Source organism: Mercenaria mercenaria, chromosome 1 (genome assembly GCF_021730395.1).
Source record: "Mercenaria mercenaria strain notata chromosome 1, MADL_Memer_1, whole genome shotgun sequence".
NCBI lineage: Eukaryota > Metazoa > Mollusca > Bivalvia > Venerida > Veneridae > Mercenaria > Mercenaria mercenaria.
Window position 1 is genome coordinate 63612262 of NC_069361.1, and position 16979 is coordinate 63629240.

At 35.7% G+C, this 16979-nt stretch overlaps 1 protein-coding gene across 2 annotated transcripts in view; it reads left to right on the plus strand.

Moving 5' to 3' along the window:
• Window positions 1–1793: 1793 nt before the first annotated feature.
• LOC123536006 (ubiquitin carboxyl-terminal hydrolase 34-like) overlaps window positions 1794–16979 on the plus strand; it is an 84998-nt gene continuing 69812 nt past the window's right edge. The window contains exons 1-10 of one of the 2 annotated variants that reach the window (XM_053549350.1): window positions 1794–2040; window positions 7711–7798; window positions 8146–8303; window positions 9132–9343; window positions 10143–10193; window positions 10764–10913; window positions 11293–11360; window positions 11842–12034; window positions 12698–12756; window positions 15954–16032. In XM_053549350.1, coding sequence (XP_053405325.1) covers window positions 1998–2040; window positions 7711–7798; window positions 8146–8303; window positions 9132–9343; window positions 10143–10193; window positions 10764–10913; window positions 11293–11360; window positions 11842–12034; window positions 12698–12756; window positions 15954–16032 — 1101 coding nt within the window. In that variant the 5' untranslated portion in view covers window positions 1794–1997. Of the gene's footprint in view, window positions 2041–7710; window positions 7799–8145; window positions 8304–9128; window positions 9344–10142; window positions 10194–10763; window positions 10914–11292; window positions 11361–11841; window positions 12035–12697; window positions 12757–15953; window positions 16033–16979 lie in introns of both variants that reach the window. The other variant, XM_053549345.1, reaches the window with a different exon arrangement.

Sequence of the window (16979 nt, forward strand, 5' to 3'; positions counted from 1 at the left end):
AACACGTTCAAAGGCGCTTTACATATACTGCAGCCACACAGGGCGCGAAATCATCCTCTACTAGTACAGACACAGAGCGATCTGACCAGAGGGACAGAGTGAGATAAAGCCCCCGGAACAGACAGAGATAACTTTTTCAGATACAGACGTGTCCGGCTAACTTAGCCTAGCTCTTTTCGAATAGACAGTCTGGTTCTTTAACGTGCCCGATGTACAGCACCGATACACGCGAAGCCGTCTTTCCTGGGAAGAACCAGTACAGGCCTCTAGTTAGGTGGGAGACACTCAAGAGCATCTCAGAAATGTCCAGTGCCTGGACCGGGATTCGAATCCCGGACCTCTGGATTGACAGTCAAGCGTGTTACCACTAGACCATCGCCCCACTTTCTTGTTTTTGAAGCTGCAGCAAAGATATTTGGACCACAAGTATAATTTTTAACAGATATCAATTGTTATCTTGAGTAATCTTTTGCATGACCTACTCACCTAGTTTGTTTTTGTTTTGTTTTTGTTTTTGAAGCTTTAGCAATGAAATTTGTTCAAGCAAGTAACTAAACTCAGATGAGCGATACAGGGCCATCATGGCCCTCTTGTTTCACTCTTGCTGGAACTCATTGAGTTAGAGCTGCACGCTATGTCACGAACAGATATAGGAACACCAGCAGTGTCACCAGCATGCTTAACCATCTCAACTGGAATACTTTAAAATCAAGAAGACAGAAGAATCAACTAACGATGCTGTACAAGATAAAACACGATCTAGTGGACATTCCTGCCTCATACTACCTGAAACACGTTTCTTCCAGGACCAGAGCATCACACTCATACAAGTACCATCACTACTCTACATCAACTGACACTTTCAAGCACAGCTTCTTCCCTCGAACTATACCAGCATGGAATGCACTACCAGCGACTGTAGCTGAGGCTCCCTCTTCGGCATCCTTCAAGAGAGAGCTCCTTTCCCAACCCTTCTAAGGGGAACTATGACCCAACTACTATGCCTAGAAGAGAGTGAGCTGTGCCGGCGGGGCCTTGTGTCCTGGTAGCGCCACGCAAGCCGGAGTGGTCACACTATTCTCTGACGGGTGTATGTGGTTGGATTCTTGTCTTTCTTACTCTCTCTACTTTATTACTTTTTACTATTTACTTTTACTATCTTACTTTTGATTATTCTTTCCTATACCACTTTTCTCTTGCGCACCGTTAAGTAATGGTCAAGATTGACAGTTTTAACGTACCATGTAGATGTAGATGAACAGCTGATACGTATTAGACCTTCCTGACTCTTGTGAGCACAGTGTGTAAGAGTCAAGTGTTGTTTAAATTTCATCGTAGATGCATCTTTTTAACATCTTGGTAGAAAATAAGGCAAAAGATATATTTACTGAAGTAAAGTTCAATTTCAATATTAGTAGTAGGCCTAATACCAGGTCACATCATTAGAACTAATCTATGGTTTTGTTGTGTTACTGTCAATATATGACATTAAACATCTCCATTAGAAGATACTTGACCACTCATTTTTTTACGTTTAGGTTTGTTTTGTTTTGTTTGTTTTTTTTCAAAATGAGGAAAGGATGGTACTCTGAAATCGGTCTAGCTATGTGTGACATCTGAATGCCCATTTTTCTAGATCATGATTTGATCGCAAAAACTTTTGTTGTGTCGTGGAGTAACCGCGTTTCGTTTATTTCCTGTGAAATATTTTCAGTGATTTTTTTTACAGTTTATGATTTGTTACCCATTTTAGCAAATTATATTTAAGGGATAAACATATAAAAAATGTGAAATATTGAAGATAAAAGAAAAATGGTGATAAAGCAAAATTTAATCAGTACACTTCCGGTTAAATTTCCAATATGGCGGGGAATGAGACAATTTTGCGACTCTTCAAAACGAAAACACTTATTTCTCCTTATTTGTTAAGCAGAGTATTCATTCTTATATTGTAAAACTAAGGTTTCGATATTGTCATTCAAACGCAATCATCAAACATGTGTGACGTCTGCTCAGATTTGCTGACAATACTTGAAAACTGTAAGTTTTAGTTCTCCTGGTTTTCTCATTCAATATTGCAAATTCCTGTCTTCCTGTTTGTACTTTAGGCGACTTTATTTTATTACAGAATGGATATATACATGAAACCAATAACTGTTTCCTTGTGCTTTCTTTGTTGACAAGTGTGCATGCATACAGGAGTCTGATATGTAACGCTATTCTGGTCCAAAATTATTTATAGGGGATGAAAATCCCCAAGACTGTAACGTCCGTATATAGTTATTCCTCTTTGTTGTCTGGGCCGTTGTGTGCATATACTGAGGCAATTTTTTAGATGTTTTCCGGATCCGGTTTATGTACAGTCCGCAGACTGGTTGCCTGCTAGTTCAATAACATTAAACTTGCACAGGGCGCCTTTTAATATTTGGACATTCAACATGTCCCTGTGTCAAGTTTAATCGAATGACAGCCGTTTGCATAGCACAAATTTCGACCTAAGTCCTTATTTTATTGAAGTGTAATGTAGGAAAACTCTCAAACACGTGATATATTGGTTTACCGTAACTAAAACTGCACAGTCTCCAATCACTTCCCTGACATATTACACTGATTCTTCTAGCGTAATTAAATGAAATATCATGTAAAGTACAACACTGAATCAGTTATACATGCTAAGACAAAAAATACATTTAACCTACGGCACTAGTGAAAAATATGCAGCCATTATTTAACGCATGGGTACCGCCGAATACATGTGGACAAGCCTTTCAAACTGCTTTGATATGAACTAATAATTTATTGAAATAACTTTTAATTAAATTACAACCAATGAATGCTGGTTACACCCATCGATTATAAACATATGCATACTACATAGAGTAACGGGCCGCATTTTTTTTCAAAGCAGACTGTGAGAATATTTTTTCGTCTAAAATCATTCTTTATAATAAAGAAGATTTGACAGTTTCGTGTTGTGTTGCGGAAGTGCATGGATGTAAATTTCACTTTGAGAGTGCGGACAGACCTTCAATATTTTCAGTAAGACAGTATGTTCAATTGGTGTGTAAAATAGGTTTCTTTGTCCGTTGTTGGTATTTAGTTATTGCTTTTCAGTCACTTCCACCGTGAACTTGTAAAACCTTCTGCAAGATATTTTGCGGAACGCTCTACTGGGAAATTTATAATTTCGATAAAACGTCTGATATGAAATGTCAAAATCGTAAAATATGGAAGTCCGACGTTTATTTATAGAACTAGTTGCCTGCATGAGCAACAGAGTACCCAGAATCAGTCACAGAAATTCGTAAACCGTGCCAACATGATTCTTTTATTTCTTTTTCATAATGAAAAATGTTAATGCAACTGAAAAACACATTGTAAACATTAAGGAAGTGTAAAGGCTGTCAAGTTTCTGCGTGGAGTGCAAAGAAACAAAAAAATCCTAAGCCAGTACGAGAACGCGGCGAATGACGTCACCGTTACACCGGCTTCCCGTAAATTTTGCAAAGTATGATATTCACTGTAACAGATATAATGACACTAAATGTAAACTTTACTGTTTCAAGTTCTCGCGAAGTTTCACTTTCTTGTTTCTTTGTAAGCGGATTTATAAAAGATAAATCCCCATTCTAGGCAGTGCCTTAATTCATATTAATTTGACGTCAGAACTGATTCTGAGATATTTTCTTGATAGGGCAGAATCCCTCTCTTTACGTCAAAACCAGTAAAGACCGTTTCTGTGGTGAAAACAGATTTAGGTAAAGACACAATCAGGCAAAATACTTAAACAATGAAATCATAAAACAAAATAAAACTGAATTTAAGAATAGCTGCATAGAATCATCGTGGAAAGTTCACCACAGAAAGGGTCATTCTTATGTTGTTCTTGGAGGGTAGATATTGACCTGTACAAAAATTATCACAATATCGCGACTCTTTAACAATTAGTTGGACTAATATGACTGTATCTATAATACTTAAGAAATCAGTCCAATATTTATATAAAATAGGAAGTGTCTAGCCGTCCGGTGACCGGATGCCTAGCCAGTAAACCGGACGGCTAGAAAATCTTAACTGTCTGTGTGTGTGTCAGTCACTCTGTCACAGATCTTGTCCGCACTCTACAGTCTGTAACTTGTAAGTCGAACATTTCTCATCCGAACTTCACCAAACTTGAACAAATGTGTTTGCCAGTATGTCCTTGACCAAGTTCAGTATTAATAAACTAGACAAATTGGCCCAAGCACTTTGGAATTATGGCCCTTGAATTATTGATAGGCCGCTTACTCCAAAACCATCAAAGGTATATTTTCTGTGAGTAAACACTAAACAGTATATAAAGACAGACTTACTATTCAGATGATTAGGCAATTGTGGGAGACAGGCGCTTTTCTCAAAAGCAGCTCTAGTATTGTCATTGTACCTGTAAAAACAGTTTACAGCTCAGTGTTTTTGTGTCTTATTTTGTATGGAGATTCTTCCTGCCAGTGCTTATCTAACCTTATTTTAAAGTCATTTACAGTTTTACCATCTACATGTACAACATGTTTTGGTAATTCATTCCATGGTTTAATAACTCGATGAGAAAACTGGTTGAAGCAAAATGTTGTTCTAGAACACGGGATTTCAAGTTTTCAGGTTATGACCTCGTATTGAAGCAGAATACTTGAAAAATCTCTCAAAAGGACAGTCATCAATTCCTTTAACAATTTTAAAAACCTGTATTAAGTCACCTCTTAATCTGCAATGAGAAAGACTGGGTAATTTCAGTTTTTTCATCCGATTCGATACTAGTATAAGTAAAGTCTTTCAAAGATTGCACAAGATTTGTTGCTCTCTTGAAGGTTGTACAGTAGTAAATAAATTTGCTATATGTTCTATATAAAATTAACAATATTCTGAGAGCTGTAACGCATAGCCAGGCCCATTTTAAAAAAGAATTACTAGCCTTATGTTCTTAAATGACCTATAAACCACTAAAAAAAACACCAAGAAAAGTAGGGGTCATGTATCTTCTAAGAGAGATTTCTTGTCCGACAGGTCAACACTATGGAATATCTTCCAAACTGACAGCTAAAATGTGGGTATGAACACCTGAGTAATAGGTTTGTTTACATTTCTATAAATGCAAAAAATCTCCTTGAAAATGCTACCAAAATGTCAAGTATAGGTCTACAATGAAATAAAAACAGAAACTGGCTTTACATAAAACATGAATATGACACTTTAAATGGGAAAAAAATTGAGGATTTTTTCTTTCCGCCATTATCAGATTAGCTCGGAAGTGCTGCTTCATTACCTATTTAGTACTATTTGACCTTTTAAGTCTTTCTAAACCAGGGCACTCGTTTGGCCATTTTTGGGGCCGAATATGGGTACCATTCCCCTCCTAAAATATGTTTTTTTCCCTTTCTCAGAGAAAAATTCCCCTCATGATAGGTTGTTTCACACAAATAGATATGAACTCCTTCTTTTAATATTATATAGTGCCTCTAAGGAAGATTACTGTTGCAATATAGTCACATCAGTTAGGAATTATTGAAAACAGTATTAATAAGTGTGAAAAGTAGTTACATATACATGGCTTAAACTTCCCCTTTTCGTCCTAAAATGTCGAAAAATTCCCCTTCCTGAGGGTATGGTTACCTGTCCCCAAAAGTTGTCTAGTGCCCTGTAAACTGTCTATGTCCTTTAGTAAATATGGGTGACAGACAACATTTGCAAATTCAATATGGGGGCGAATCAATGCAGTGTATCATGAAGGTGTATTCATCTATATATTCAAAACTCTTGCTGATGAGGGCTAATATGCTGTTTGCTTCGTTGATTTTTGTTGAAATACATTAGAATGTATGCTTACTGAACTTCATGTCTCTTTCAAATATAACATCAAGATCACATTCCTCCTGTGCCACTTTTTGACTTTTGTTACTCATAATATACTCGTTTTGAGGATTTACGTGTCCATAATGGATCACTTTGCACAATATTAAATTTCAGTTTCCATTTTTTCAGCCCATTTCATAAGAACATCTTGGAGTATATCGGATTCACTTGTTGGTGCATAAATATTACTCTCAGCAAAAATTTTATTGCTCGATTTTACATTCTCTGTGACATCATTCAGATATATAATAAAAAGCACTGGCCCTAGCACACTGCCTTTGGGCACCCCACAACAAACTCTTCTCCAGGTTGATGTAAATTAAATGATTTATCTTGAACCTGTTGGCCATTCAGTGAGCGTAGCTTGTGGTGGCTTTATTGAAATCTGCATTTTGGATTTCTGTAGCAGTTAAAGTATACGTTGTACATTTTTTCTTTTCTAGGTTTCTTTCCTACCTCTTTCTTTCTAGGGATTTTGTTCTGTTTTGTTTATATCAGCACAGTGATGTGTTTTGTTTAATGATAGCATGTATATGTTTATGCACCGCAGCACCGGGTCTTCAGAAAGTAACAAAGAAAAAATAGTGATTTCATTGCCCGAACAGGAAGTACATGTAAATTACTGTATTTAGTATCAAGTTACCTGTTCGGGAAGTAAGGAAAAACCCATAGATTGTTTCCTGAACGGGAAGTTTCCACGACTAGTACATATGACCCTGATTTGAATTTGAAGCACTGTTAATAATTTCAATTGTAACATTCATGTAGCCCCCTCATGATCTTGAATATTTGTTACATATAGTAGACGCAACTTGACCCCGATGGTTGACCTTTGTATTATAATACATAATGAGGCACAACCTATTATTGTAAAGGAGTGTACGTAAAACACGAGCTGCATGAGAAAGTGGAATTATAAATTTGTGAAATTATAAATTAGTGTATTGGAAAGTTTTAACTGATCACATGCAAGTATACATACTTTGATAATGCATGTAAACAACTATTCCAATAAATATACATGGCCCCTAATCACCCTTATTTCTACAATGAAAAATCACATGAATAATCAGCCGAAGGTCAACCATCGCGGTCAAGTTGCGACTACTATACAAGTGCGATCTCTTCTTTAAGCAAGTGTCAGTAGGCCTAAAATTTAAGTCTTTGTTCGTAAGTTATGTATTTCAGCCCTGTAACCATCTTGGTAGCCATACACTGCACGTTTTCTACAGAGATAATGTCCTTTTGTAAGTTGGGAACCAGATCACACTTGCATATATTTCTAATGTGGTCTAACAGAACTTTTTTAAAGCGGTAGAAAAAGTTTATATCTATGCGAGTAAATCATACTCTAAATGTGTCACGAATCATACCAAGGCTTCATTAGTTTTAGACACTAAGAAGGAAAAATCAAAATCCAGGGTCATTTGAAGGTACATTCTTGATAAAAATGTGACCCATAACTTTAACTTCATAATTTTCTGTTTTTGGCAAAAATAAAGGCAATAATTATGTCTTCATTTGCGAAAATGCTTCAAATAGTCCTTAAGATTTCTCTTGTTATAGCACCAGTCATCTTCTTAACGTGTACAAGTAAATCATACATAAGTTAAAATCAATAGATGAAGAGATATGTAGTGTGATGCAACATCCGTTATCTTTATAGCCAGTGGCATTGTAAGACAGCATGTTTTTAGTTCCTGCTTGCCAGTAGCTTCTGTGTACATGTATATCAATTTATTTACATCTCATTATGATATTAAATCAGTATCTAGAAGTCTAGTGGTTATAACTTATAAGTATATTTTTGTTTTTCTTCTTCAGTTGAAGAAAGAAGTCAGCATGGGGGGTTTCATATGGACAAAAAAGAGATTCTTTCCTTTGTGCTGTATGTTTGTCTCTGGCCTCAAAGGTAAATCAGTAAAAAAGATTTAAGTATTTGTAACTTTTTAAGGGTTTATGTGAAGTAGAGGTGCTACTTACATGATGGTATACTCACTAAGGGAGCGGAACAATAAATAGATGAAGTTGTGAAAAAATACAGTATTATTTTCAAGTATATTGCAATATTTAACTTTGAATACCTAGTTGCTTAGCCACAATATGACAAGTTTCTCTGCCTAAGTAAATACATACAGGAAAGGAAATGGTTTTACAGTCTCTGACATGTATTGTAAAGAAAGAATTTTACTGTCTGTGTATTGAGCCACTTTTTTTCAGACAATTGCTAGCACAGTATTTATTCATAAACCATTGCAGGCAATGTATGTGCTGCTTCAAGGACTACAGAAACTTTGAGAAGCTCAATACAATGGTTCAAGATGCTCTCAGTGTTGGTATCAGACTGATACAGACTCTACCTGAAGATAACGAGAAAGAACTGACACAGAGAGAAAAGGATACAACTGTTGAGAAAGGTAATACATGTTGATGCACTTGTTTGAGATACATGGATACATGTTGATGTATTACTTTGGGAAAGGTAATACATGTTGATGCTCTTGTTTGAGAAAGGTAATACATTTATACATGTTGATGTATTACTTTGAGAAAGGTAACATTATTATGTCTCCCACCACGCAGTAGTGTGGGAGACATATTGATTTACTCCAGTCTGTCTGTGTGTGTGTCTGTCTGTCTGTCTGTCTGTCACAAAACTTCTCCACACTCTTAAGTCGAACATTTCTCATCCGATCTTCACCGAACTTCAACAAAATGTGTCTGCCAATAAGTGCTTGGCCAAGTTCGATAACTAGCCAAATCAACCTAGGCACTTAGGAATTATGTCCCTTGAATTACCAAAAAAACACTCAAGATTTCTTGCTTATTTTTGCCCCCAAACCGGCGCCTATACTACTTTTAAAAGTAGTAGTATAGGTGTCCTTTTGGTGTCAAGAAAGCGCATGCACATGTGGATTAAGTAAACAGTATATAAAGACTGGCTTACTATTTAGATGATTAGGCAGTTGTGGGAGACATACGCTTTTCTCAAAAGCATCTTTAGTTCTGAAAAGGTGTTTTTATTGATTCATTGTGTACAAAGCCTCTCCAAATTCTATTTTAAATCAAGAGATCAGCAGCGGATTTGGTCACTGTGACAGTAGTAAGTCCAGAAACACAAAAATAATCGAACATCCACCATCTAGCAGCACATATTTCATGTTTATGTTATTTGCATTTCTACTGGCAGTAGATATATGTTGTAAAGGCATGCAATCAATTGTTTCTATGTGTTATTGCAGCAGATGACAAAGAGGATGCAAAGAAGATGGCAGAAAGTGGCTCAGAGGGTGAAAAAACAGACAAAGAAAGTGAAAGTGAAAAACAGGATGACAAAGAAAAAGATGTCTGGACAATAGAGGAAAAAGAGAAATTACTGCAGTTTGTCACCAAAGTCTTCCTAATGAACTTCCCATCATACATTGCATACAAACATATAGTACACTCCAGTTTAGAGGTAATGAACTTCTCATCATGCGTTGCATGTAACATGTAAATATAAACTACACTCTGGTTAAGAGGTAATGAACTTCCCATCATGCATTGTGTGTTGACATAGTACACTCCAGTTTAGAGGTAATGAACTTCTGATTATAGTTCGTACATTGCATGTAAACATACAGCACTCTATGGTTAAGAGGTGAAAAACTTCCCATAAACATAGTACACTCAATTTTAGAGGTAAAATAAAGAGGGGCCTGCAAAGTGGAATGGTTGCTGACTTCAAATCACTTGCCCCTCACAGATGTGGGTCCGAAACCTCGCTTTGGGTGTAGAATTCTTCATGCGAGGAAGCCATTCAGCTGGCTTGCAGAATTTTGGTGGTTCTACCCAATAGCTCACCCATGCCTGAAACAATTCCCAGAGGGGCCCCTGGGGTCTTCCCCCACCATCAAAAGCTAGAAAAGTTGCCATATGACCTAAACTGTGTTGGTTTGACTTAACCCGACTACAGAAAAGTATTAAAATAAAGTCTAATGGTAATAAAGTAAATTAGAATCCTGCAGTAAAGAATTTTAGTAAGATTCAACCACATTCTATGAAGAAAAGACTTATAATCATTATGAACACAGAAGTTAAGAAATTGTCACAAGTAACTATTACAGTTTGAAAAAAACTGAGAAAAATAGTTGTGTTGCCATATTGTAATGTAGCCATAATGTGATTAAAATCATGAGCATTAAGTATTGGCATCTATATCAGTGTTTACTTGGATTCAAGTCAACAGATTGTCATGTCTGGGCATCTATTTACAGGAACTGTCTCAACAGGAAACAAGTGCTTTGAATAATTATTGTGAAATATCAGTGAGTATTCTCTCTCTTGTCACATGCTAATTTTACGTTGGTGCAAATATTGCTAAGTGTTTAGATGTCATATTGTATAATTTTGAACAGATGACAGTCACTTTAAGATTTTGAAGGAGGTCTAACTCTGGGAGGAATTTTCAAGCAGTCATATGATCCAATTTTTTGCCTATATATTTCTTATGTGCAGTAAATAGTGTGTATCAATTCAAGTGTTTGCCCCCAACTTTTCTGAAGGGATGTTTTAATATGCGTGTAAATGTAAACAGTGAATTTCTAAAATTCTTAACTGAAAGTATAATATGTCATTTAACTGTTGTTTAAATTAAGGTTTCGTGTCTTTTGCCTTTTTTTGAGCTGATAGATAAGACCTAATGCTTTTTCATCAGGAAGGAATGTTGCATGTGCAATGGTTTAATATGCTGGGGTTGAACCATCGAATTCTGAAGTAGATTTTGTAAACATATAAATGAGAAATAAACTTGGACATAAGAAATAAGGTTACTACGGTAACTATTATACTAACTTATTTGACATAACATTGTTAATAGATATATATTTTTGGTTTAGGATCCAGAGGTGCCCCTGTTCTTATTGCGCAATGTTTGTTATTTCTGTGATACAAATGGTATAGGATCTCTGAAAGTGTGTTTTGAGAAGGCTACACCTGAGACACTGCCGTTCAACTTTGCACATATACTTATCACCTTAATAGCTAATGTAAGTCATTTTGTTTGACTCAAAAAATCTATATTGAACATACTCTCTATGCTGCAAATGCTGTTCATGTGACATGAGAATTAAATATGTAACTGTATAAAGAACCAGAGGTTGTGTTATACCTTGATATGCATTTTGTAAATTGAAATTCTTTGAAATATTCGACTGTGTTAGAGAAAGTATTTTTGGCTTGTAATAAAGGCTGAATCTTAGATAACACTAAAATATTATAAAAGTTGTATTAAATAAAACAGATGTTGAAATATAACTTAGTTTTATTGGTCAAAGGGAGGTAATCAAAACTATACCTGCTATAAAGATTTAAGTTGAAAGCTCACAGTTTGAGTGTGGATTGTTACTGTTCTGTTTATGTTTACAGCTTCGTCTGTGGATGAATATACCAACAGTTATGCAGTATATTGTACCTCTGAGAACTGCCGTTATAAGGTAGATATGTATTTCTAGTAAAGTTAGTGTGCACTATTAGTAGATAAATATGAATTGGTTAGGGGGCCTAGATAACTAAATGGAAACGGTAGCAGTGTCTAACTTCAGTTCACTTTCCCCTCTCTGCAGTCGGTCTGAAACTCTCTCATGCTTGAAATGATACCTAGAGTCTTCATCTGCCATTATAGGTTCCCAGTTGTCGTGTGGACTATATTGTGTCTATGTGACAGAAAATCAAACAGAATCAGATTGGTTAAAACCAAGTGATGAGCATCAGGAAAAGTTCTTGAGCTATTCAGATTAAGAGTTTGCATTTTTCTTAGAGAAGTTGGGACTTTCATGAACATCTATAGCCATTTTTTCAAACAAGGAAAAGTAATAAACTTGTCAGAAATTTTAACGCAGTACATGTATAAGAATAAAGATTTTTAGGCCAACTTCATTATGGAGTTTCTAATGTTTTTGATGTCTTGTGTTTAAGATACATGTGTAAACTATCGGATAAGGACTTGAGAATGGCAGGTAACCGTAACATGACAGATCTGATGTGGGCAGCCGTCAAGGAACCATTGGAAACACATTTTACGTTTGACAAGGATGGTTTGGAACTGGCATTTAAATATTTTACGTGTTCAACTTTGACCATAAGACTTGCTGGAATTGCTCAATTGAATGTAAGTAGATATCCAGTCTATGTAGAATGTCGTGAATGTAATGTTACTGTAATAAACATAAGTTTTCATAATGGTTCTATAACAATATGTGTCATTTTAGTTTAGGCCAAGGGTAAGAAGACCAGTATTGATCTCTTACTGGGTATTCATGAAAACATTTATTTACTATCACTTTAAATCTGTAATTAAGTTCATTTCATTGAAGTAAATTTAGTTGCCTAGAAAAATTACTTGGCATTAGTTTTCTTACTGACAATAAGGTTGCGCTTTAAGTCTAAATTCATGAGAAATAAAGCATGTTGGGAAACTAGTTGTCAAATAATGACCTTGCTGGTATAGTAATATACCATCTGGAATGACTGCAATATGTATCTCTTCTTTGCCATCATGTAATACAGTTTGATAACTTTACTTTGTTGTCCAGTAAGGATATTGATTTGGGGTAGAAAGTATTGCACTTTATAAATGCTACTCCCATAGCAGAACTTGATAGTTAAATAAAATATACAACAAAAGTCATCAAAGAAAGTTACTCATTTACAGAAACTTTAGAAGTATTTTTACATTTTTGCTCAGAAATGTGTCCTTTAGTGAAGTTTTTTTGATAGTTAGAAAGAATTTTCATGCAGTAACCTTTAACACGGGTATTTTTACAATTTTCAGAATCAAATAACACTTTACAATGAAAGTTGTAACAATGAAACACTGATGGATGCAGAAAGGTGTGTTAAAATTTTATTAACTTTTAAACATGTTTTCTTAGTACCGTATTTGGATAGCTTGTCCTGTTAGGTACTGAGATCAAAACTGTACAGTGACAGATGGTGAGTTAGGTCACCAGGCAAGCAAAATATAATTTGACAAGGCAATTTACGTGGTTATTTGTTTTCTGTCTAAGATTCATGTGTACTTGCATATAACAAGTCAGTACTTTAAAAGAATCCATGGTTAGGTTAACTGGCCTGCATGAAGTAATTGAAATATGGTTCAAAAATCATGTTCAACTCTTATCAAACAAAATGAGTGTGTTTTTGCAGATAATAGATGTATAGCTGGTAAAATATTTCAAATTCTGATTTATTGTTATTTTGTTAGCTCATCTGATTTTTTGAGAAAAAAATGATGAGTTATTGTCATCACTTGAGCGGTTGTCGGCGTTGCCTGGTTAAGTTTTATGTTTAGGTCAGCTTTTCTCCTAAACTATCAAAGCTATTGCTTTGAAACTTGGAATACTTGTTCACCATCATAAGCTGACCCTGTATAGCAAGAAACATAACTCCATCTTGCTTTTTGCAAGATTTATGGCCCCTTTTGTACTTAGAAAATATCAGATTTCTTGGTTAAGTTTTATGTTTAGGTCAACTTTTCTCCTAAACTATCAAAGCTATTGCTTTGAAACTTGGAATACTTGTTCACCATCATAAGCAGACCCTGTACATAAAGAAACATAACTCCATCTTGCTTTTTGCAAGATTTATTGCCCCTTTTGGACTTAGAAAATCAGTTTTCTTGGTTAAGTTTTTAGCTCACCTGTCACAAAGTGACAAGGTGAGCTTTTGACTGCGACATGTCCGTCGTCCCTGTCGTCCGTAAACTTTTGCTTGTGACAATTGAGGTCACTTTTCTGGATCTTATGAAATTGGTTCAGAATGTTCATCTTGATGATATCTAGGTCAAGTTCGAAACTGGTCACGTGCTCAAAAACTTGTCATTAGGTCTAAAAATGAAAACCTTGTGACCTCTCTAGAGCCATATAGTTTTCAAAGATTTCATTGAAATTGGTCAGAATGTTCATTCTTGATGATATCTAGGTCAAGTTCGAAAACTGGTCACGTTGGGTCAAAACTAGTCAGTAGTTCTAAAAATAGAAAACATGAACTCTCTAGAGTGCCATTTTTCATGATGATTTCATGAATATTGGTCAGAATGTTTATCTTGATGATATCTAGGTCAGTTCGTTAAATGAGTATGTGGGTCAAAAACTAGGTCATTAGGTCTAAAATTAAAAACTGTGACCTCTTTAAGCATATTTCTCAATGCATCTTCATGAATTTGGTCGAATGTTCATCTTGATGTATCTAGGTCAAGTTCGAAACTGGGTCACGTGGGATTAAAAACTAGGTCATAGACTAAATTAGAAAAACCTTGTTGACTCTCTAGAGGCCATATTTTTTTATGAGATCTTATGAATATTGGTCAGAATGTTCACCTTGATGCTATCTATGGTCATTTTGAAAAATTGGGTCCATGTGGGTCATAAACTTGTCGAGTAGATCCTTAAATAGAAAAACCTTGTCAACCTCTCTAAGCCAATGTTCTTAGGATGCTCTTTCAATTTTCAAATGTTCATCTTATGATTACTGGGTCCAAAGTTCAAACGAAGGAATGTTCAAAATTGGTCAGAAGTTGCCTTAAAATAGGTTACAAACGTCTGGTGTACCTCTACTAGGATCATATTTAAAAAACAAATGATCTTATGGATAGACATGGTTCAGATGTTTACCTTTGAGATATCTGTCAAGATTGGAACTGGTCACTTGGGGTAAAAACTAGTCAGTAGATCTAAATAGAAAAACTTTGTGACCTCTCTAGGGGTATTTTTTCATGAGTTGCTTCATGAATTTATTGGTCAGAAGTTCATCTTGATGATAACTAATGGTCAGATTCAAAACTGGTCAAGTGGGGTCAAAAACTAGGTCCAGTAGGTCTAAAAATAGAAAAAACCTTGTGACCTCTCTAGAGCATATTTTCCCAAAGGATCTTCATGAAAATTGGGAGAATGTTCAGCTTTGATGTATCTAGGTCAGGTCGTAACGGTCATGTGCCTCTAAAACTAGGTTCATGGTTGGGAAAAATAGAAAAACCTTGGGGACCTTGTAGAGCCCTATTTTTCACGGATCTTCATGAAATTGGGTGAGAATGTTACCTTGATGATCTGCAGGTCAAGTTAAAATGGTCAGTGACTCAAAAAATAGGTCATTAGTCAAATTTAATAGAACAACTTGTGCTCTAGAGGCCATTTTTTTCAATGGACTTCATGAAATTGTCAGAATTTTGGATCTTGGAGTATAGTAGGTCACATGTGCTCAAAAACTAGGTCACTATGTCAAATAATAGAAATAACGATGTCATACTCAGTTGAACACTGGGTCATGTGGAGATAGGTGAGCGATTCAGGACCATCATGGTCCTCTTGTATGTTTAGGTCAGCTTTTATCCTAAACTATCAAAGCTATTGCTTTAAAACTTGCAACACTTGTTCACCATCATAAGTTGACCCTATACAGCAAGAAACATAACTCCATCCTGCTTTTTGCAAGATTTATGGCCCCTTTTGGACTTAGAAAATATCAGATTTCTTGGTTAAGTTTTATGTTTAGGTCAACTTTTTCTCTTAAACTATCAAAGCTATTGCTTTGAAACTTGCAACACTTGTTGACCATCATAAGCTGACCCTGTACAGCAAGCAACATAACTCCATCCTGCTTTTTGCAATAATTATTGCCCTTTTTGGACTTAAAAAATAATTTTCTTGGTTGAGTATTATGTTTAAGTCAACTTTTCTCATAAACTATCAAAGCTATTGCTTTAAAACTTGCAACAGTTTTTCACCATCATAAGTGGACACTGAACATTAAGAAACATAACTCTAACCTGCTTTTTGCAAGAATGATGGCCCTTTTTAGACTTAGAAAATCATGGGTAGGACAATATTTCTATTACACAAAAAAAATCAGATGAGCGTCAGCACCCGCAAGGCGGTGCTCTTGTTTAAAGACAGTATTGTGATGAAAATCTTGGCAAATGTTTTTACTTAAAACTGGCCTCTATTTCAAAGCAAAATATTTCTAACAAAATATGTTTCTATCAGTCTCTTTATTCTCTATCTGTTTAATGTATTTTGTTTTCAATGTTTCAGAGAAGGTCGCCAGCTAGCTGATTGGTTAATAGATAGCAAGATCATAGAACATATATTTGGACCCAATCTACATGTAGAGGTGTGTAGTACTTCTACAATAACTGTGTACCTGATTGCTTTGAATTTTAATTAATACAAAATAGTTTAAGCAATGAAAAGTAATACTGGCTTTTTAGCATACCTGAGTGCTTTGCTTATGATGACCTTTTTGTATATTTAAATTTCTGTCATCCATTCGTCTGTCGCCCACTATTTCTTTTGAGGATATCTCCCTTTAAACCACAAAGCCGATTTCAACCAAACTTAACAAGAATGTTCCTTAGGTTATCCTCTTTCAAATTTATTCAAATCTAGGGTGTCAATGCAATACATCGAGTTACCATGGGAACCAAAAAGCAAGACAGAAGGAAAACTTAAAAAGTCTTCTCAGAAACTGCTTGCCCCATTTCAAAATAATTTCACCCAGCTGTTTGCTGGGTAACCCTCTACCCTTGGATCATTCCACTTCTTAAAAAACAAAACCACTAGCGGGCTAGACAGGTTTTCTTTCTTTCTTTGAGGGTATTTTCATAAGACTGAGAATGTTTCTTGGGGAACCCTCGTTTAAGATCATTATACCCCCACAAAACGACATTTGGGGGGTATATAGGAGTGATCTTGGCGGTTGGTCGGTGGGTTGGTCCGTTGGTTGTCATGGGTTCCGAATGATAACTCATGAAAGGCATGACTGATTTAAATAATTTTTGGTACACAGGTGTAAAATCAGAAAGTACAGGTCAAGTTTGAATTTGGGGTCAGTAGGTCAAAGGTCAAGGTCACAGTGACCCTGAACAGTAAAACGGTTTCCGGATGATAACTTGAGAACGCTTGGGCCTAGAATCATAAATTTTGGTACACAGATGTAACATCATAAAATGCAGGTCAAGTTTAACTTTGAGGTCTGTAGGTCAAAGATCAAGGTCACAGTGACTCTGAACAGTTAAATGGTTTCCGGATGATTACTTGAGAAAGCTTGGGCCTAGGATC